Below are 20,817 nucleotides of genomic sequence, written 5' to 3' on the forward strand. Positions count from 1 at the left end.
CCCTTAAACCAGCACCCGAGGGCCCTGCGGGTGCAGGGGTGCAGCCCCGCGGAGGCCGCATGGGAAAGAGGGACGGGGGCTCCAGCAGCCGAGGGAAGGGGCCCCTTAACTAGAAGAACAGACGCAAGGTACCTGCGCACGGGGTTAGGGAGGAGACGGGAAAGCGGGGTCTGACCGTGAAACGGGGCTACCCGCCCGTCCGACACTCGGGGTGCTCGGGCCCGGGGCGCTCTGTGCGCCCAGCTCACCGGCGAGCGCGGAGCGGCGGTGCGGCGCGCTGCGGGGGCCTGGGACGTGCCTGTCCTCCCTCCGGGAAGGACACGGAACGTTCGCTGAGGGGAGGGGAGGCGGCGAAGGGCCAGGGTGAGTTCCCGAAATAACCGATAGAAACAAAAATGGGATCTAAGTTTAAGAAGAGAAAGCGTCCAAAGGCCCCCTCTGGCGGCAGAATTCTCTCGAGATGACATCGGGGTGGGACCCGTGACCCGGGCGTGGCCGCCCCCCGCCCCCCAGCCACCCCCCCCCACACCCGGCCCCTGCGCCCGGCTCCGTCGTGGACTCGGCCCCGCGCAGGGGTGCGGCCGGAGTCTTTCTCTGCAGGGGCCTCCGACGGCTTCGCTCTTGGCTCAAGGTTTCCTGGTCAGTATTAGTCACCAGTTATTAAGAAAAATCGTTTCTAAGGGTCTTTTGTTCCGATCTGTGTGTTGTTGTGTGTCTAATCGAGTTAACGGACACCACCGTCAGGTTACGTGTGCGCCATCACCGCCGGTAATTACTCCTTTTTCTTAAATTCCTGGTTTCCGTAGCTAGAGCCTTTCTCTATTTCAGTTACTCCTATTAGCCGGCGGACTCCAAAGGATGCTTTAAGACAGGAGAAAGGCAAGGTTAGACCGGCCGCTTGGCCGTCCAGGCGGAAACCCTGACGGTTGGGTAGGGCGGTCCCGACCTTTTGCCTCTGACCTTCCGTGGGGTCGGCAAGCCAGCCCTCTCCCTGCTCTCTCCCCACTCCCACGCGGGGCAGCCTGGTCTGGGGGGCACAGGGGCTGGGCCTGGTGGGGGAGAGCTTGGGTGCCTGAATATCGACCATCGACTAAGGCTCCGGGGGCATCCTGAGGGCCCAGGACTGTGCACAGAGCTGTCAGGTAACGGCCTTGTCCTCAAGACCTCGAGACCATCTCACGGACCCAGGAGCCCGCCCCCGGCAGCAGCACACGGTGCCACGAAAGCAGGCAGGCGACGGCCCTGGGACCCATGACCCTGCGGCGTAGCGGACAGAGGCCGGAAAGACTCTGGGGGGACCCCGCTCCCGACGGGCCGGCCACCTCGACGGCTCCCAGACTCCAGCACAGAAGACCCCCAGCCCGAGCCGCGTCATTCACATTCGTTACCTGCCCCGACAAACCCCAGGAACGTCAGGATCAGGAGGGGCGAGCCGCTTGCAAAGACGCCCAAGACACAACTGAAGAGCGGAGACAGGAGGACGGTGGCCCAGGACAGGAAGTTCAGGAGCGTCCAGGGCCGGCGCGGGGGCTTGAACTGCTGTCCCGGGAACGTGCCCTTCTGGTTGTACATCTCTTGCAAGGCGTCCTGGGAGAGTGGGGAGAGCGAGCTGCTTCAGGTTCTCCTCTCCTACCGCGCGAGGGGAGTGCTGACGGCGGGAGGGGCTCCACCTGCCACGTGCGGTCTGTGCAGCAAACACTGTGTGTGGCGGGTCGGGACGGTGGCCCCTGGCCGCCTCCTGCTACCTCCTGAGCACGGGCTGGTGGGGCGGCGGCCTTAACCCACTGGAGGCCCAGCGGCCGGGGCGCCAGTTCAGCCACTGTCTGCACCTGCTAAGTCGCCCGTGGGAAGTGACCTTAGCTCTCCTTCCACTGTCCCCCGGAGGCTAAGGAGCAGGGGAGAGCAGGGAGATGAGCTGCCGAAGCACCTCCCTTTTCAATGCGGAGCTCGCTGGTGGTAAAAGTGCACCAGCGGCCTCCCCCGACCCCAGCCCCAGGACGCCTCTCTGCGGCCCCAGCAGCCGAGCCTGGGGTCAGGCCTCCTAACACCGCACCCCTTCCTGCAGGCACGCCTTGCTTCCTGGAGGCCTCTCCAGGAACCCCTCACCCCAGCCCCGTGCCCCGACCTGCCACTGGCTCAGCCCCGGGTCTACACCCGGGAGTGGTGGAAGGATCCTGCTCGTGGGTGCTGGGAAGGGTCCGGGAGGTGAGCTCAGCTCGCCCCCCGAGGACGGACCCGCCACCGTGCCCACGTGGGCCGTGGCTTCTTCCAGGCGGCAGCTCCGTACCCTTCGGAGCCGGGACCCAGGCCGGGAAGCGTAGCTGGCACGCACACCTGCGTCCACCCAGGGCACACGGGGCTCGTGCACGCTCGGTCTGGCTCACTGAGAGGGCGCGCTGGGCCCAGCCTGCCGAACGGCTCTCCCGGCTCTCAGAGCCCACGTCCGCTCCTTCTCCCGCCTCCCCGCCTGACCCACCTCCTCCCTCCCCTTGCAAGGCCCTGCAGGAACACACAGGACCTCAGCCACCGGCCTCCAGAGCCCCAGCCGCATCCAGCCGGTGCCTCCTCCCTGAAGCCTGCCAGGCACTCGGCCGCCGTGGCCCGGACTCACGTGGCCAGGGAGGAGGGGCCCTGGAGTGAGGACTCCATCCCGTTTCCCTCCCCGCCGCACTGCCCGCCACTCCCTGATTGTGCAGCGGGAGAGAGGGCAAGAGGCCGGGAGGCCCGGGACCCCCCCACCCCCGGCCCACATCCCCCACCGGTCCGCCCCCACATCGGCGGAATGGGGAACCACACGGTGCGACCTCTGTGGTCCAGGTCCAGGTTATGACTGGCGCTAACGGGAGCTGTCGATGCGTCTCGGAAGCTGTCGCATCTGCTCAAAGCACTGAGTCTGGTCACACCGCGGTCTGTACCTTGCCTGAGCGTGAGCCCCATGTTGGGGATAGAGTTTACTTAAATTAAAAAATTAAATTAAATTTAAAAATGTCGGGCGCCTGGGTGGCTCAGTGGGTTAAGCCGCTGCCTTCGGCTCAGGTCATGATCTCAGGGTCCTGGGATCGAGTCCCGCATCGGACTCTCTGCTCAGCGGGGAGCCTGCTCCTCTCTCCCTCTCTCTGCCTGCCTCTCTGCCTACTTGTGATCTCTCTCTGTCAAGTAAATAAATAAAATCTTAAAAAAAAAAAAATTTAAAAATGTCTGGGTGGCTCAGTTGGTTAAGTGTCTAACTCCTGGTTTCAGCTCAGGTCATGATCTGGGGGTGGTGGGATCGAGCCCCGCGTTGGGCTCCTTGCTGGGGGTGGAGACTGCTTAGCATTCTCTCTTGCCTGCTGCCCCTCCCTCCATCCTTCTAAAAAAAAAAAAAAAGGCAATTAAAAAAAAGACCTTCTTAAAAAGAAACTGAAAGGAGTGAATTAAACCTATTTATGTCAGTGTCGACAGATATAAACACGATAGCGACTGACAAAAGAAAAAATAGAACACCTTAATGTCCTTAACATAAATTAAATCGTAAGTGACACAAAAAACGACTGAAAATGTTACCATGTATTTCAGTAGTATAGAAAAACATGGCAAATAATAGAAAAACACGCCCCAAAAGTCATCTACGTCAAAGCTTGTCCCTTGCTACATCTACGGTAGATGATTCTAGAAAGTGAACCTTAGGGACAGAGATGAGGCCCCTACTCCGGCACCTCCAGAGGCTGCTGGGTCCCAGCTGGGCCCTCTGTCCTCCCTCCCCTGACACGTTGCAGGTGCACCCAACAGGCGTGTGCGTGGGAACACAGTCCCCGCGTGGCCTGCACGCGCACCGCCGCCCGCCGTGTCGGCACACTGTCCGCACGATCTGGTTCTGCGCATGAAACGTGGTGGGTTCACTGCGACTGCACCATCGCAGACGCACACACACACTGTCCTGTTTCCTAATAACGCGGTTACGTTGCTTCTCCTCTTCTGTTGAACAACACTGTTGCACACAATTGTCTATCGTAAGAGTTTTAAACTCTCACAAGCTGCCTGGCTTCGGAGACGGACTGTCTTCCGCAGCCTCCCGTGTTCAAGATCTGTCTGCCTTTCTCTCTACCTACACGCGAATGCCGCACTTCTTCCCCACTAGGCTTTCTCTCTCTTCTGGAGAGACTCATCTTCTTGGAAATCATACATTTTATCTAAGATTTCAAATGCAGGAACGTGGAGTTGGTGATACTCCCACGTCCTCCACTCCTCGGTCGGCTTATCTTTTCATTTCTGTGGATGCCGTCCCTCTTCTAACGGGACAGGCTTGCCCACCGTTTTCTACTTTGTTAGTATTTTTATTTTTATGTTCTTATTTTTATTTATTGTACTTTTTCTTATTTTGTTAGTATTTTTAAAGGAAAAGCATTTGGTACAGTTGATACACGCTTTTGTAGCTTTGCTTTCTGTTCAAACGACTGAGGCTATGTTTATTATCTTCTTTGTTCTATTCTCTCTGGGTTTACTCTATTTTTAATACGTGTATGCGTACTTGCATGTCAGTGTGTGTGTGACTATTAGGATAAAACGTGTGTAAGGCGTTTACAAGAGGTCCCGACACAGTAAGTGTCTAATGTCAACTTCACGGTCATTCCCTCGTGGGAGCGACATTTCTTCTCTCTGGTTATTCTAAGATCTTCTCACAGTCTTTCGTGTTCCGCAATTTCACTGATAAGTAGGGGGATAGGTTTCTCTTTATTTCCCCCGTTCCAGACCTGCGTTTCTGGAACCCGATGGATTCCGGGAGCTCACAGTTGTCATCTCTGACACCTGCTCTCCGCCACTCTTGTCCCTTTCTGAACCTGCCAGTAGTCACAGAGGGGACCTCTCGGTTTACGCTCGGCGTCTGCTAACTTCTTTTCCTGTTTTGCTGCCTCTGTGCTACCTTCTGAGTAATTTCCTCTCAGTCTCCCAGGTTACTCTCTCTCCTGCTGTATCCAGTCTGTCATTTAACCACTAACTAACCTTTTACCGTCAGTGACTCGGTTTTTGCTGCCTGTAAATTCTACTTGGTTCTTCTCACATCTTTTCTCCACGGGTGTCACTCTTTTTGGGTCCTTCTTTGCGCTCAGTCACTTCAAACGTACTGATCTTAGTCTCTGCGGATCCCCCGGCTAACGTTTTTGGGGACTTTACATCCTCCGTTCTGTGTCTGTGTGGCGCTGCACGTGTGCTCTGGTTCCGTGATCGTCTCCCGTGGGATCTCACCCGCGGAAACCTGTGTTTACCTGTGTTTCTCCAGCCCTTCGTGCGCTTTTCTCGGGAGCTCGGGAGTGGTTTGTCTAGAACCACTTATTGTGTTGACATTTTGGTTCTGCTCTCCCTGAACTATGTCGCTGGGATAAATTCAAACCCCAAACCCCCCTGAGCACCGACCTGTGATTACGAGTTATCGGGGGGACCTTGTTGAGACCAAGAGGAGAAAGGGGAGCGTCGAAGTCTTTTTTCTCTGCGGGCAGGTAGGTTTCTTTTAACTCACTGTGCGAGGGCAAAACTCTCGAAAGTTCCTGCCTGGAACGAAGTCAACCCTTATCTCCTGTTTCCGGGCAGGCACTCAAACTCAAGACTCCAGGGTAAGGGTACGGGGACCAGCAAACGCCATTGGGGGGGGGGCGTTCCCAAGTTCACAGGCTCACCACCTGGTTTTCAGCTCTACCTTCTTTTTGGACCCTTAGAGACATCCCTTATTTTTCATAAAAGCTCACCCGTGCCTTTAAAAGGGTATCTGTTGTATGTGGAAAGGATCTTGTCACTCTCTAAGTGTCCCCAATGCTGAAGATGAAGATATCGTGTCCTGTGTGTTCATGTGTATAAAACAAGCTGGTGGGAAGTTTCGGGGGAGGGCGTGCCGCGGGGGGAGTGGAGGAGGATCTGTGCTTGGCACACGGATCTCTTCATGTCACCTACACTAGGTCTCTTGCATAAATCCCACACACACTATATGTAGGCCGTAGATCTATCCACTTTTACGAGAAAACATGAAACCAGTGTGATAAAGTGTTGCCAGCCACAGTCGTACGTCATCCTTTCTACTTTTCTCTAGTGTGCTGAGTTCTCACAAGTCAAGAAAAATGCAAGATGCTGGGAAGAAGGTGGAAAGTCGTCGAGAGCCGCATGGTCCTCCCTCTCCAGACGTCCGCGCGCACGCCCCGCCTGCCCCGTGAGCCGCCCCTCCGAAACCTCTTCCCGAGACCCCCGGGGAAGAGGAGAGCCGCGCGCCTTTACCTTCTCCTGGTACAGTTTATGAAGCCACTGGGCCGCTTCCTTCTCATCCAGTGGGATCTCTTCCAGAGGAAATCTCCTGTTTGGGGAAGAAGATTGAAAGCCAGGTGGCTTACCCGCGGGAGGGCATCAAACAGGAGAGGGGGGTCGTCGCTGGACGGGGGGTGCTTCGGTGGCCCCACTTTCCTGGTCGTGCCTCACTCTCAAGTTCCAAGGCCACACATCAGCAAAGGCATCCACCCCGGGCACGGAGGAGCTGGGCCCTGCAGGACCACGGGGGCCACGGAGGGAGGGGTGCTCGTGCGCACAGTAAGGGAACAGATCACGCCCCCATTTCCACTGAGAAGGGTGCACATTTGGGAACTCTGGCAGGAGTTTTGGTCTTTCTTAGTAGTTCATTCTTAGGAAATAATCGAATCTGACCGTGTCTTCCAACAGGCCAAGAGGATTGTGTATTTCACCGAGGAGATCTACTTGCTCCGAATATGAAAAGCCAGAGAGATTCAGAACTTTAATCTGAACTCACAAACAGCTGACTCCGGAGAAGACACAATCTATTCATAACCCTAATCACCAGGGGATTAGCGGCCCAGGAGCGCGGGTGTCTTCCTGGGGGACACGCAGGGCAAGGGCAGGAAGGGCTGTCCACGGCCGCCGCAGTCCCTGAGGCCGCCAGCAGGGGGCGCGGGGGGGCATGCGTGAGCGGGAATGACCTTGGCGGTGTTCTCTCCGCAGGGCCGCCCACCCCTGGGAGCGAGGCTGGTGCGGCCTCACGCGGCCTCCGGAGACTGCTGCCCGCCCAGGGGGAGTGAGGGAAAGGCGGACCCTCGCACACAAAAGTGCTCTAACTCCGCAGACCCACGGGCGAGGAGACCACGTCCAGAAGGGTGGTCTGCTGAGGGACGCCGCCCACAGGCTTCCCACCCACCCGACCGCCCTCCCCTGGTTCTGGTCTCTGTCCAGTCCTGGCCACACCCAGGTTCTAGTGTCGGTCCGCTACGCACAGTACGAAGTGTGTAAATTAAGAATTTAAAAGCATGATACAAAACCAAACTATGAGCGTCTGTCTCCCGGAGCGGACTCGGGTCCCTTGAAGGATGCTGACCCCAGACGAACACGGGCAGCCTCAGGCCACCACCCCCGGATGCCCCCGGCCTTGCCCCCAGCGCGACTTCACCAGCAGGGGAATAGGAAAAGGACTCCAAAGAGGAAACTTCCATGAGCCCAAGAGAACTTCGGCTTGTTTGATGACAAGCATGCTCTGGACTCACTGGAATATTGCTTTCCTCCAAATTTCCCAAATGGTAAGTATCACAAAACAGCACATCGACGCTTTTAGACATTCTAAGAACATGTCTGTTAAAATAAGGTTAGATAAAGTATAGTTTCAGGCTTTCTGCAACAAAGGGGGAAATGAACAGTTAGGCTCGGGTCTTCTCCTGCCGGAGGGAACGGTCCCTTGGAGGGGCAGTGCCACCAGTGGGGTGGCTGTGAACACGGGCCTGGAGCCGGATCAGGAGGGCTCCCCCAACCCTGCCACCTGCCGGCTAGGACCTGGGCCCCCCGCCCCCCGAACACCCTGGGACCAGGGAGGGTGAGGACGAGGACTGGTACAGAGCCCACCACGGCTGTCACCGTCCTGGACCACAGCACGTGCTCTGGTCCGAACCACAGCCAGGGCTGGAGGCCACCAGGACCAGCAGGTCCCAGGGAAGCCGCCCAGTCCCTGCCGGCTCCAGAGATCTAAGGGCAAGGACCCCGGCTCTGTACCTCCTCGGAGCCAATCCACTGCAAGCTGCAGGAGGAAAAAGCCTCCTGGCTTCTCCTTAACATTCACAAAATTACTTCTGCACTGGTGGGGGGGGGGGGGGGCGAAACTGCTTTAGATGCGCTCGCATGAGGAGGGCCTCTGAGAGCTCTGGGCGCCAGTCTGAGCGGGGCGGAGACCCAGTCAGAGCTGGTGGGTGACAGACAGGGGAGCTGATCCCCGCACGTGGTTTAGGCACCCACGGGCAGGTCCTGCCTTCCTGCGCACAGTGAAGGAACCTGGAGGGGCGGGGCTGGCAAGTTGGACTGAGACGATCCAGACCGGAGGAGGACCTGGAGGCCCGCCCACCATTATGCTTTGAACTGAGGTCGAAGTCAAAACCCCCTACTATTAAGAATCCCAGACACAGGGCTGGGACAGCTCCCCCTTCTGCCTGTGGGAATCTCAGTCGTGGTCCAAGCTGGAGCCAAGACCCTTTCAAAGGGCCTCTGTGCTCCCTGCGGCAAGAGAGGCTGCCCCTCCCTCGGGGCTTCCAGAACATTCTGCCTTCACCCCGCACCCACTCCTTCACCTTGTAGAAGAGCTAGCGCTTGTCGTGTCTGTCCCCGCGTGTGCAGTCCTGGGGTGCAGGCTGTCTCCAGGCTGCGCGGGGAGGGCCCCGTGCCAGGGGCTGGGGACGCGGGGAGGGGCGGCTCACCTCACACACATGTCCGCCTCGTACTTCTTCCCGTAGAGGATTCCCAGCAAAGACGGGTTCTTATTTCCACGGAAGTTCAGCGTGACGTCGTAGACCGCTGCAACTGCAGGGATGGGGGACATGAGACCGGGGCCTGCGCCCGCACCTGCACCCCGCTCGGCCCCGCACCCGGCTCGGCCCCGCTCCCGGCTCGGCCCCGCACCCCGCTCGGCCCCGCACCTCGCTCGGCCCTGCACCCGGCTCGGCCCTGCACCCGCACGTGACTCAGCCCCGCACCCCGCTCGGCCCCGCACCCCGCTCGGCCCCGCACCCGGCTCGGCCCTGCACCCGGCTCGGCCCTGCACCCGCACGTGACTCAGCCCCGCACCCCGCTCGGCCCCGCACCCGGCTCGGCCCTGCACCTGGCTCGGCCCCGCACCCGGCTCGGCCCCGCACCCGGCTCGGCCCCACACCCCGCTCGGCCCTGCACTTGCACGTGACTCAGCCCCGCACCCCGCTGGGCCCCGCAGGCTCCTCTCCGCACACATGGGGGGCGCTCGGTACTGCATTTACTGACGTCTGTGTTCAGATTTAGGGTCTGCCTGCTTTCTGTTTGTTCCCCGTGTTCTTTGTCCTATCTTTGCTCTTGCCCCCTTTGGCATTCATTAGATAGACGTATTTTTTCCCTTTATAATAAGGTTTTCACTTACATAACTTTTCACTCTGTTTATCGGTCACCTGTTCCATCAACCAGCCTTCCATCGCCTCAGAAACGCCAGGGCCAGCCGACACACGGTCCCCGCGCTCACCGGCTCCCCGGCCCAGCCCCTGCCGCCCTCACTCTACGCGGCCGCGGCCCGGCCGTCCCTTGTGTAGCTTAGGACACGTGACTTCCCGGTCTCGCTGCCCACAGGGCCCAGAGCGCGCACGGCCGTCCCCGGCTCGCCCTCACCTGTCCCTCGCAGGCACTGGACCGCCGTGGTGAAGCCCTTGGTACGAGGCAGCAGGTGGTACTTGAGGACGGGGAGCCCCTTGGACAGGGCCACCTCCATGCTGACGCGGTGCTTCTGCTCCGTGAAGCGTGTGCCCTCGCAGTACAGGAGGAACTGCCACACGAGAGGGGACAGGGTCACCCCAGGCGACGGGCTCACAGAGCGCGTGCTGCTCAATGCGCAGCGAGGACGGAACGCTCCGGTGGCCGGTGGGGCGTCACGTACGATGGGACTTTATTTGGGGCTGCGACCCACGCTCCAGCCATGCACAGCCCCTCGGAGAACAGCTGGGCCGTGACACTGATTCCCGAGGACCGGGAAAGACCACTTCCCGGAAGGCACGCAAACAGGAAGGTGCCGGGGCAGCAGCCTTCCCGCCGGGGAGCGGAAAATCGGGTCTCTCATCCCTCTGCCTCCCGCGGGGACTAGAAATGACACTAAGTAGCCAGTTCTCAAAGACCTCCTGCCGGAGACCAGAAAGCTCAGAAAGAGAAACAATGTTCAAACCGCACGACTGCCACTGTTTCCGGTGGGGGGGGGGGGCGTCGGACTCCTGGAAGGGGCTGGAAACACGGGCAGAAGCCCCCGCCCCAGGGGCCTGAGGGGTGCTTGTTCCGAAGGGCAGGCTAAGTCTTCTTTGAAGTACAAGTTGATCCCCAGAACCACAGGGTCCCTGGGGTCTGCTCTGCAGCCTGGCTCCCCGGAAGCCCCACCCCCCACCCCAACCAGCCAGGAGCCGGGCAGGTGTCCCAGGGCAGCTCCCTTGTACGGCTGAGCCGCGGATGCAGGAAGGGGGGCTCGCTCCCTCTCCGGGCACCTTCAGTGGGGCTCTGGGTCCGCACTGGGGCAGAGAGAAGCGGGTGACCCGGGAGGGGCCCCCCAGCCTGCAAGCTCAGAGGGGGAGGGGCCCGGCCCTGCTGTGACCTTGCTGGGGGGGGGGTTCTCATGGGCTGCAGCGCATGCACATCACAGAGGTTGTGCGGGGTCGGGAGGCCAGAGCACTCACCCACATGTACTCGGGGTAGTCGGACAAGCGCCTCAGCCCCTCGATGACGGTGTCCCGGTCCTCCTCCCATTTCCGCTTGCAGAACACGATCTCCAGGAAGTACCACGTCCAGCCGATGAGGGGCACGTAAAGCAGCTCCCTCTTTGCGAGGACTTTGGAACTCTGGAGGGAGGGGGTGGGTGGTGAGAGTCAAGACCCTCACAGGCGCCCCTGGGACCGGCTTGGTGTTTGGTGGCTTTGCCTTCAATGAGACGGCCCTGCTCTGAAGGTGCCCGCTGGTTTCCGCATGACCCCGAGGGCTAGGCACGCCGTCCTACAGACAAGGAAACTGAAGCACAGGCCTGGCGGAGGGAGGGGTTGCCCGCTCTGGCCTCGAGGACCGGGGCTCCCCGAGGGTGACCCGGGATGGCCATGTATGGCGGCTTTGTCTGCAGTGCCCTGCTCGGCTGGCCTCAGGCGCCCTGCCACTTCCCCGGGACCGCTCAGTTGGCCAAGGGAGCTCTGGGCTCTCGATATGCAAGGTTCGTGGGAGGCAGGGCGGTAAGCCTGAGCTCAGAACAAGCTCTGGAGAGCTGAGGGCTGACCTGACCTCAGAGTCTGGGCTCAGAGGACCCAGGGGCTACATCGGAAGGGAAGAAAACCCCAGACCCCATGTCACTCACCCCCAAAATCCCCCGGGACCCCACACTGCTCACCCCCAGCACCTTCCCAGAGCCCCCATGTGGCTCACCCCCAGCACCCCCCAGGATCCTGCATTGCTCACCCCCAGAAACCCCCGGGACCCCCGTGTGGCCCACCCCCAGCACCTTCCCAGGACCCCGCACTGCTCACCCCCAGCACGCCAAACCGCTCACACATGGTCCACCCACAGAGGAAATCAATTTCGAAGTTGTGGTTGAGGATGATGACCACGTGCTCCTTGCCGAAACGGTCAACCGTGGCCTGGTCCGTGAACAGCGTGCATTCCGTACAGGACCACCACTCCAGCAGCATAACCAGCTCTGCGGACACGGGGGAGTGGGGTCAGCAGGTGCGGGGGGCTGGGCTCGGCTCTAGGCCCCCCCTGCAGGAGGCGCCGGCCAAGCCTGCGCTCCGGGGACTTTACGGGATGTTCACCCAGGGTGGGACTTCTGGCTACAAATGAGTTTTGATGGTTTATATTTCATAAATTTAACTTTCCAAAATTATGATGACCTTCTCTAAGCCAAAGTCAGGGAGAACACAAATGGAAAGCAGAAGTGGAGGAAAACCGTCATCTTAGGTGGATGTCTTCGTGCCCTATTATGAGTCCCACGGGCGCTGTGACTCGAGGGACAATCATTGTATCCACAGAATGGGAGGACAGGGGTGGGTGCACACACACAGCCAGCCCCAGGGCCACTGTAGTCGGCAGTGTGGCTGTGCCCACCGTGGCCAGGCGCCCCCAGAAAGGTGACATCACAGACCAGGAAGCACGACCTTCGGGCTCAGGATCACGGCAGGGAAGCCCCGTTGTTTTTGTGCTGGACACCAGTCTACCCATCTTCTGATGGGACCGCCTGTCAGGGATGGAGGCCAGGACCTGGAGAGCGGGCTCCGTGCCTGACTACCTGGGCCTCAGTTTCCCCATTTACGGAAAGGAGGAAATAGTGCTTCCTTACAGGGCCTCTGGACTGCACGGGCCACAGCTTGTGACGTTAACATCCAAGAGCCAGAGGACTGGGGCGGGTGTCTCTTTCCCGGTGGGGACTCCCACCAGCCCGGGCCGAGGACCAGCCCGGGCCCCGGTGAGGGCTGCCCGGACTCTGTCCCCCACATGCTACTGATCAAGGCTCCCACCTTTCTTGTCTGCGAGACGGGAGCGGGACGGAAGGTCTGCCCCGGACGGAAGGTCTGCCCCTTGATGACACCTTGACGCTCACCAATCCCTTCTACCCAGGGGCCAACCCGAGGCAGGGTCAGCGGAAAAGACCACCTGTCCGAGACAAACTTGGCACCAATGACCCTGCTAGCCTTGGACGATTCTATCCTGTGTTCTTGAGCCTGGAGAAAGGCTCAGGTGTGGGAGACTAACGCCCCTAACGGACACTTGTCCCACAAGCCCCTGAGAAGATGCTCTGTACCGTCAGTCATCAGGATGGGACCAAATCACAGCGGGACACCCCTCCGTGCTCCTCGGGAGGGCAGTCCCTGGACACGGATGGGGGGAGATGGCACACCGCCCAGCACCACTGGGAATGCATGGCGGGACGGCTGCTGAGCACGTGCTGGGCACTTTCTCAGTACTGGGGGTCCACACGGAGCTTCTGGACGACCCAGTGATTCTACCCCAGATCCCTGCGGGGATCCGTGTGGCCCGGAGCCACGCGGCAGCCAAACAGAAGAAACCACCCAAATGCCCACAGAGCGATGCACGGCTGGGTGACCACTGTCCTGCCACACCGCACCATGTGACCCAGCCACGACCTGGGCCGGCCCGGACAAGAACGAGCTGGGGGAGAGGCCGTCCTGAAGGACTGACCTGCCTGGACCGCGTACTGTGAAGGGGTGAATTTACTCTCGGGAAAGCTGTTGAAAAGAAGAGGAAGGAAAGCAGAGGCCACAAGGCCGCTTGTGCGTGTACAAGTGCCCCCTGCTGACGGGGCCCCCGGCCGCCTGCCCCAGCCAGACACAGAGACACGGAGACACGGCCGGCAAGCAGCCCCGCTCGCGCTCCCCCCGCCCCCAACTCTGGCTCTGGTTTAATCCGATGGCAGCAGCCGGGGCAGGGCCTGGGCAAAGTCACAGGGTCACAGGAGACCGTGGGGGAGGCTGTGGCTCTGAAAGCGATTTGCGGGGAATGGGCCAAGGTTTTTTCCATTATTCTAGTCCAAACACTTGCGGCGCACCCTCTTGACACGCCCTCAGCGCACAATCCCGCACCGTTACCGCTGGGCACAGGGCTGGACGGCATCACAAACCCTGTGGCCCTCTAGGTGTGGCCCATTTCAGGTCCCTCTCGGGCGCGGACCAGGGCAGGACGTGTCCTGGGACTGGCTCATCCACACGAGGTCCTGTGGGTTCATCCGTGCGGACCCACGTGGCAGGAGTCCCCGTGTCAAGGTGGGATAGTGCCTGCTGCAGGCTCGGACCGCGCCGTCTCTATGCGTTCATCCACTGCCGGACAGATGTCCCCACCGTGGGCTCTTGGGAACGATGCTGCCACAGACACGGGGAAGTTCTGCTTCCTTATCCCTTGCCTGAGAGGCCCCAGTAGGGCCTTGGCCTCCTGACTCAGGGCCGCCAGGGTCAGGGGTGCCGTGTCCAGGCTGGCTCGGCGGCCCCTCGCCCGCTGTGCAGCCCCACCTGGAAGAGGGACGTCTCGGCTCCCGCCCCGCAGGAGCTCCAGGGCCCGTCGGCCTCGCGGGCAATGCTGCGTGAACGTGGGCTCTCCCAGGCATCCCTGTGTCTCCCCGAGGCGCCCAGAGACCACAGACAGACGGAGGGAGAGACAGACAGGTACCCTAGATCCCCTACAGACATTCTCACAAGGATGAGCCCGCGGGTCACCCGTGGGGAAGCTTGGTCTCCACTCGCAGAGGGGAGGACGGGCCAGGGGTGCCCCTGCCCATCTCACCAGAAGACCGGCAGCCTCCCCCTTCGTGGAGTGCGGTGACGTGTGGCCGCTGACCCGTCTTCCGTGCCTGGGGTCCCGGCCCGGCGGGGGGACATTCTGAACAAGGGGTTTGGCTGGTGGACTCCCGGACCCAGCACTCATTTTCCCGTGGGGTTTCCTTCGTTCTGAACGAGCCGGTCCTCTCTCGCAGCCTCTCACTCGCCGCCCGCCGCCGCTCTCAAACGCCCCGCGTTGACTCGGTGTGGACGGTGCCGCTGCGAGGGAGGCGATGCTCTTTTCCAGCCCCGAAGGTTCGGCGCGCTCATGAGCAGCTCATCGGATGTTCCACACGACAGGAGTTTCAACTCTCCCTCCCCCACCCCTGTAAAATCCTCTTTTATCTAAACCGAAGCCAGACCCCGGGAGCTGAAGCTACTGAGCGTGTGAGACAACCTGAAGCCCGGGCCAGCTCGCCGCTCTCGGCCGAGGCCGCGGGGAGTCACGGCGTCCGGCCTCCCTGGCCGTCCTCCCGTCTCCGCCCCCGAAGCTGGGAGGCTAAGAGAGCCCCGTTTCCCGCAGGCTCTAAGGTGAGTGTTGTTTTCTCTTTACAATAAAGGAAACGTGGTCTTATGCTAAGAAATGTAAACAGCACAAAGTCAGACATAATCATAAGTAAATGTACATAATGAAAAGAATAAGAACCAAACAAGGAGTAAATTAGTGAGAAGTCGAAGTCCCTCGTTCCTCCACTCCCCGGGACTTTCAGTTTCCTGGCGACCCCTGGGGACCCTCTGGGCACAACCAGCCACAGACAGGTGCACGCGCTGTCCGCAGAGAAAGCAGGAGCGCGCCGCGTGCTCTGTCGTGCACCTTGCCTTTCCGCTTAGGAACATATTAGTGGACGGTTCTGTGTCGGTACGGAGAGGCCCTGTCCCCTCACCGTACGTGGCCTCCGCTAAGGGGCGCCACAGCAGCTGCTGGTTTTGTGCTAACGTGGAAGTGACAGACTGAGAACGTCCGTGCAGATAGGTACCTCCGCGGGTAACCGTCCAGGTACACTCTCGCTCTGTAGAATGACGGTTGACGCGGACGGTGGGCTCCGGTGCGGAGAGCCGCTGGCAGGGGGCCCTCCTCCTACGATGGCCCTGGTGCCCCGCGGACGCACCACAGTGCGAGCCTTCAGCTCTGGTGACAGCGGGCTTTGCTGTCGGGCGCCGGCGTCTCTGTCCATCTCTGTCCACCCGGCAGGTGGAGACCGATTTTGTGTGCACACACACACCCAGGGGCGTATTGGCCACAGACACACACGTCTACACATGTATGCAAAGGTGGGCGAGTCCTTGTCATTCATAGACTCTCGTGTGCGCACAGAGCGGACAGGCTCATGCCGCTGCCTCGCGATGCTCTGGCCCCCGGCTGGCCTGTGTGCTGGCAGCTGGCAAACAGACTTTACGTCTGTCCTCAAACTCCCGAAATACCCAAAATATGCCCCAAATACCCGAAATATACACCCTCAAACTCCCAAAATATGCCAACCACATGAAATCGCGTCCTCGGGGTTCCAGGTGGCCGACTGTCGGAACGTCACCCGGCTCAACCCAGCGGACAGTCTGGGGTTAAGCATCTGGTGGCACGTCTGCCGGCCACTCCCGAGCAGCCCCTCTGGTCCCGGGGCGCGGGGAGGGGGCGGGGGAGTCCCCTGCTGGACCCCGCCTGCCGGTCACACCCTCAGGGGCCTGCCTACCCCTGGGGGCCCCGCCCGGCAGGGAGCTGGTTCCTGGGGCACAAAGGACGTCCTCCCCCACCTGCGACCCCGTCCGCCCCAACCCCGTGCGCGGCGACACTCACGGCTCCACAGCGAGTAGGCGAGGCGGCAGTTGAGCCGGCGGTAGAGCTGTTTGTTGATGGGCCAGAGGACCAGCGTGCACAGCTGGATGAAGTTGATGACCAGCCCGCTGACCACGAAGACGAAGCCGATGAGCAGGTGCACCGCGAACTGGGTCTTCAGGTAGGCGAGCAAGCCCATGGTCGCTGCTCAGGAGCGAGCGCAGGGTCCTTCACTGAGAACAGCCGTCCTGGGGAGGACAGGGCACAGCGGTCAGCACGGGGGCAGGACGGGCACCCGGGACCCCGGTGGCCACACGCGGACAGTCCTCCTCGGAGTTTGCGGCTCACCCACGCCACGCTCCGCGGTCCTTCCTCCTGGGAGTGACACGCAGGTCACGCGTGTGTCACACACAGCCCCGGGCACACAAGAAAGGAAGAAAAGTCTAGAACTAATGCCCCCAAATATTACTGGTGACTGATCACCTCTAGGAAAAAAAATACTACAGATCGTTTTTATTTTAGCCTTTTTTAGCATCATTTAAAAGACCAAACTGCATATGAGCTCCACGGAAACAGACGCACAATCTACTGTTCCACTCCCAAACCCGGGCGGCCCTGGAAGCTAACAGCCTCTGACTGGGCTCTAACACAGCGCGGTGACTCACCCAGGGCCCTAACCGGTTTTTCTCCCCTTCTCACGTGCACGTCTTACTTCCAGCGGTGATGCCCGAGGCTCAGCTCACATTTCTCGGTTGCGCTTGTCCCCTGAGCTGCCCCGTCACACCCCTCGTGGCAGAGGGCCAAGCAGGGAGCTGCGATCCCCACTCAGGGCCGCCCGCGGCCGGCACACCTGCAGACCTGGTCCCGGGAGGGGCGCGGGCGCTCTCTGCGGAATGGGGCGTGGAGCCGGCTGAGACGGGCTCCCTGACTCTCTGGGGCGGGGTCTGCTTCACTTTACAAGCTGAGCACCCCTGGGGGCACCAGGGGCCGGCTGCCCCCCCGGGGACCACACCGACTGTGCTGGAAACACAAAGCTGTGACTTCCGAGGCTGAGTTGCAAAACACAGTTTTTGCCCAGCCCCCGGTCCTCGCATGGTCAGCTCTGGGGGAGCCGGCTGCCGCAGCTGGAGGACATTTGCGCCGCAGGTCCTGGACGTGAAAGCTGCGTGTCCAGACCTGGTCAGGCCTTTGGGGACCCAGAGCCCCGCGAGCAGCCCCACCAGCCCATTGTGGCTTTAGCACGATCCCGAGACCCGGAGGGTTACACCAGCGCTGGGACGGTTTGTTACTAACTCGTTACCCCACGGTTACTATAACTGGCCCTCTGGACGTAAAGGACAGAAAACACACAAGGGACAACAAAGATACTTCCTCCTGCGTTGTCGGGGACACCGCAAACACCACCCTCCGAGCAAACAGAAGCACGACAGGTGACTTGACGCGGTCCCACGGTGAGTAGCAGGAGGACCAGATTCTACCGCAGGTGGGGACACTGCGTCCACACTCCCTCCATGGGCAGGGATGCTTCTAGAAAGCAGAGTCCCGAACGTGCCAGGCAGGCCAGGCCTGACGACATCCTCCTTCCATGTACGAGAGGTAATGGCGCTGTCTGGCCCAGCAACGCTGCCCATCACCTGGCACCTCACTGGCACGCGGCAGGCTCTCTGCTCCCCACCGCCTGCCACACAGGCCAGAACCACCAGGGTCCCCAGAAGCCAGCGCGAAGATCGTCGTATCAGCCATGATCCTTTTAAAAGCAGATCCCCCGGGTCCCAGCCGGCCACTGATTCCATCCCTGGGGCACGAGGTCCAGGTCCCACAAGGTACAGCTCATTCCCAGCTCAGCCACGCTCCCTGGCACGCAGCGTGATGGCACCCGGAAAGCCACGGCCACGGTCAAGGCTGTGGTCACGTCAGGGCGCTTCCCATCACCCCTGCCCAGGCAGCGCCCGGCCCCTGGCAAGGCCACCGGGCTCTGACTTCCTCTCCTCTAGGCTCACGTGAGCAGAAGCACAAGGGACCTGATGTGCGGTTCGGCACAAGTGCCACCACCGTTCAGCCTGAATTCAGAGTGACCTTCCACGGCCCACATCCCGGTCTGCGGACCCACCTGCCGATGGCTTCCAGCCCCGTGCAGGCTTCAGCGACCATGCACGTCCGAGCACCGGTCTCTGTGCTAACACAGGCTCTCACCCGGGAATCTATTTCAGCCCCGAGGTGACAAAGTACCCAGTCCTGGGCGCCTGAGCCTGATCTACAGGTCGGTCGCCAGAATGCCCTGCCGAGCGGCATCCGCCCCAGACACACGTTGCTCGCACCCTTGCCCCCAACACCGCACCCTCCTGTCGGGAATGTGATGCCCGCGGTCCAGCTGGCTTCCCTGTCCCGGGCCCCGGGGCTCATCTTCCCTGATGACGGCTGATGGACGTGGCCTGGGGCTGGTCTTGGACCGGAGTGTCGTTCCGACTGCTAGCCTCCTTTATGACTCACGTTCACGACCTGTCCTGTCCTCCCTTGGTCGCCGTGGGGGGTGGGGGTCCCGCCTGCTGTCTGCCAGGCTCCCGGGACCCGAGGGTGAGCCTGACCCTGGGCTCCCCTGAGACCGGCATCGTCCGACCTTCTGCCCTGCTGCTGGTCACCTGCGTGCCTGGGCTGTCAGTCTTTGGCCCAGACGAACGAGAAGTGGGGTCCAAACACGACTTCCAAACACGACGCTCCGTGTGGGCCAGACTCCGTCCTAAGGAACGTCCGCCCCGGCGGTTCAGGGCTCCTCCCCGATGCCCACCTCACAAGAGCACCCTGCGCCGACCCTCTGCTTGGACGCTGCCCGGCTCGGCCCGCACGCCCCCAGCCTTGGTGGGCACAGCAGGAGTGTGGCAGGGGAGGCGGGTGTCAGCCTGTGGAGCGTGCTTGCACACGGCTTACCCCTCGCCAGACCAGTCCGAGTCGGGCTCTGCGCGTTTGTGCGCACGCCGGCTCGCTGTCGAGTTTTACTTTTCAAACAGAGCCCCGTTCTGCTGCACGCAGCCCACGGGTCTGACGCCCGCAGTGCCCCCCGGCCGCCACCACCGCCACTGTCTGTGTCAGAGACACACAGCTCGGCTGTAAAGTCAGGGAACACGCTTCCTTCCATCCCCTGCGGTCCCCCTGCGGGACCTTATCCTGACGTTGTCGACGAGGCTCTGGCCTCCGACTCGCTAACAGGAATCCCTGTGAATGCCCAAGCTCGCATGTCCGCCCAGCTCCGTCCTGGGTGATGCTCCAACCCCACACCCCGTCTGCACGTCGTCTCTCATCTCTGCTCCTTACGACCACACTCGTGGTCTCCCGGGGCTGCTGCCCAATGTCAGGAGCTCGGGGACGCCCCGGGATCAGGACCCGCCGCACTGGGGCGTGCAGGTCTGGACTTCTCCGGATGGTCGTGCCCTGTGCCCACGTGGATGTCCCTTATGGCTGTTTCCTAATGGCACACGACACTTCCGTGGGACAGCGCCCATGCAGTCCAATCCCGGGGGTCACGCTATCACACGGCAATCCTCGCTTGCATTTTCCGGATGGCTGGGAGGCTATGGTAAACCCCAGAAGGTGGGTTCCTGGAGTCTAGACCTACCTCCACATTACAGGGGAGGAAACTGAGGCCCAGAGGCTTCAAGACCGGCTGCTCAGGACAGGGAAGCCAGAGCCGAGCCCCTGGCCGAGCCCTCGGCCACATGTGCGTGTCTGACACACGGACAGGAGAAAAGCCCAGCAGTGTAGTCCCACTGCGCTGCCTAGACGACACCCGAAAGAGCCCCCAGCACCCCGGCCTCGGAAGACGCCGGCTGCTCACAAGGCCTGTCCCCTCAGGTGGCCCTTTCTCATCAACGCTCGGAGGCCGTTGCGGAACAGTGAGGAAGCCTGGGCCTGTCTCCGTGCATCAGAGAACAGTCAGATTGCTCGAGAAGCCGGCGTCTGCACCAGATCCTGACGGTGACGTGGCCGCCTCCTGGGTTTGTGGCCCTGGATGAGCTTCTCGGGGCAGGGATGTGCTGTGTGCTCAGCCTCTCGCAGTGGGGGTACGGGGTGTGCCACCCCTCAGGGCTAGAAGCACAGGACCGACGGCTGGCCAGTCGGAGAGGGGCAGTGAGCGGCCCGCTGGGCCGGGCTGAGCTAAAGCTGTTCACAGAGCAGCAACACAGCCCCACGCGGTCCCCCGGCCACGGCAGGGACGCAGGCCCGGGCCTCTGCGGGAGCCAGCCGGCCTTCCGGTGGGGCCAGACCCTGCTCCCCGCGCTAGCTCCCCACCCCCCAAGAAGTGGGACCCTGTCCCTCCTGGGGCTCTCACTGCTGATCCCGAGCCCGTGGCCCCCGCCGCCAGCTGTCTGTGGCTCGGGGCATGAGAGAGGCCTGGCCCCTCAGACCCCGCGGGGCACCTCTCATTGTGGCTGAACCGCGTCCCCCAAAAGCTATGTTGGGGTCCTAACCGCCAGCCCCTGAGGAAGCGGCCATACCCGGAGGCAGGGCGTCCAAAGAGCTGACGGTGTTACATGAGGCCGTCGGGTCCTGAGGCCATTGGGTCCCGATGCCGTCTGCCCGGTGTCGTCAGGAGAGAGACTGGGACACAGCCTCCCACGAGGGAGCCCGCGAAGACACAGGCCGAGACGTGGTCGGCAAACAGGTCCCTCCCCCGCGGCCCCCTCAAGGAACCGAGCCCGCCCCGCCCTTGATCTCGGACGTCTCGGCCGGGGAAATGCCGCT

General features: G+C 61.3%; 1 protein-coding gene across 2 annotated transcripts in view; it reads right to left on the minus strand.

The window, feature by feature from the left end:
- Positions 1 to 397: 397 nt before the first annotated feature.
- AGPAT3 (1-acylglycerol-3-phosphate O-acyltransferase 3) overlaps positions 398 to 20,817 on the minus strand; it is a 79,938-nt gene continuing 59,518 nt past the window's right edge. For both annotated transcript variants that reach the window (XM_080797396.1, XM_080797395.1), the window contains exons 2-9: positions 16,102 to 16,328; positions 11,511 to 11,680; positions 10,680 to 10,841; positions 9,634 to 9,787; positions 8,703 to 8,805; positions 6,241 to 6,316; positions 1,389 to 1,587; positions 398 to 861 (exon numbers count right to left, since the gene is read on the minus strand). In XM_080797396.1, coding sequence (XP_080653522.1) covers positions 773 to 861; positions 1,389 to 1,587; positions 6,241 to 6,316; positions 8,703 to 8,805; positions 9,634 to 9,787; positions 10,680 to 10,841; positions 11,511 to 11,680; positions 16,102 to 16,279 — 1,131 coding nt within the window. In that variant the 5' untranslated portion in view covers positions 16,280 to 16,328 and the 3' untranslated portion in view covers positions 398 to 772. The remainder of the gene's footprint in view (positions 862 to 1,388; positions 1,588 to 6,240; positions 6,317 to 8,702; positions 8,806 to 9,633; positions 9,788 to 10,679; positions 10,842 to 11,510; positions 11,681 to 16,101; positions 16,329 to 20,817) is intronic.

The sequence above is a fragment of the Martes martes genome (genome assembly GCF_963455335.1).
Source record: "Martes martes genome assembly, chromosome: 1".
Classification (NCBI taxonomy): Eukaryota; Metazoa; Chordata; class Mammalia; order Carnivora; family Mustelidae; genus Martes; species Martes martes.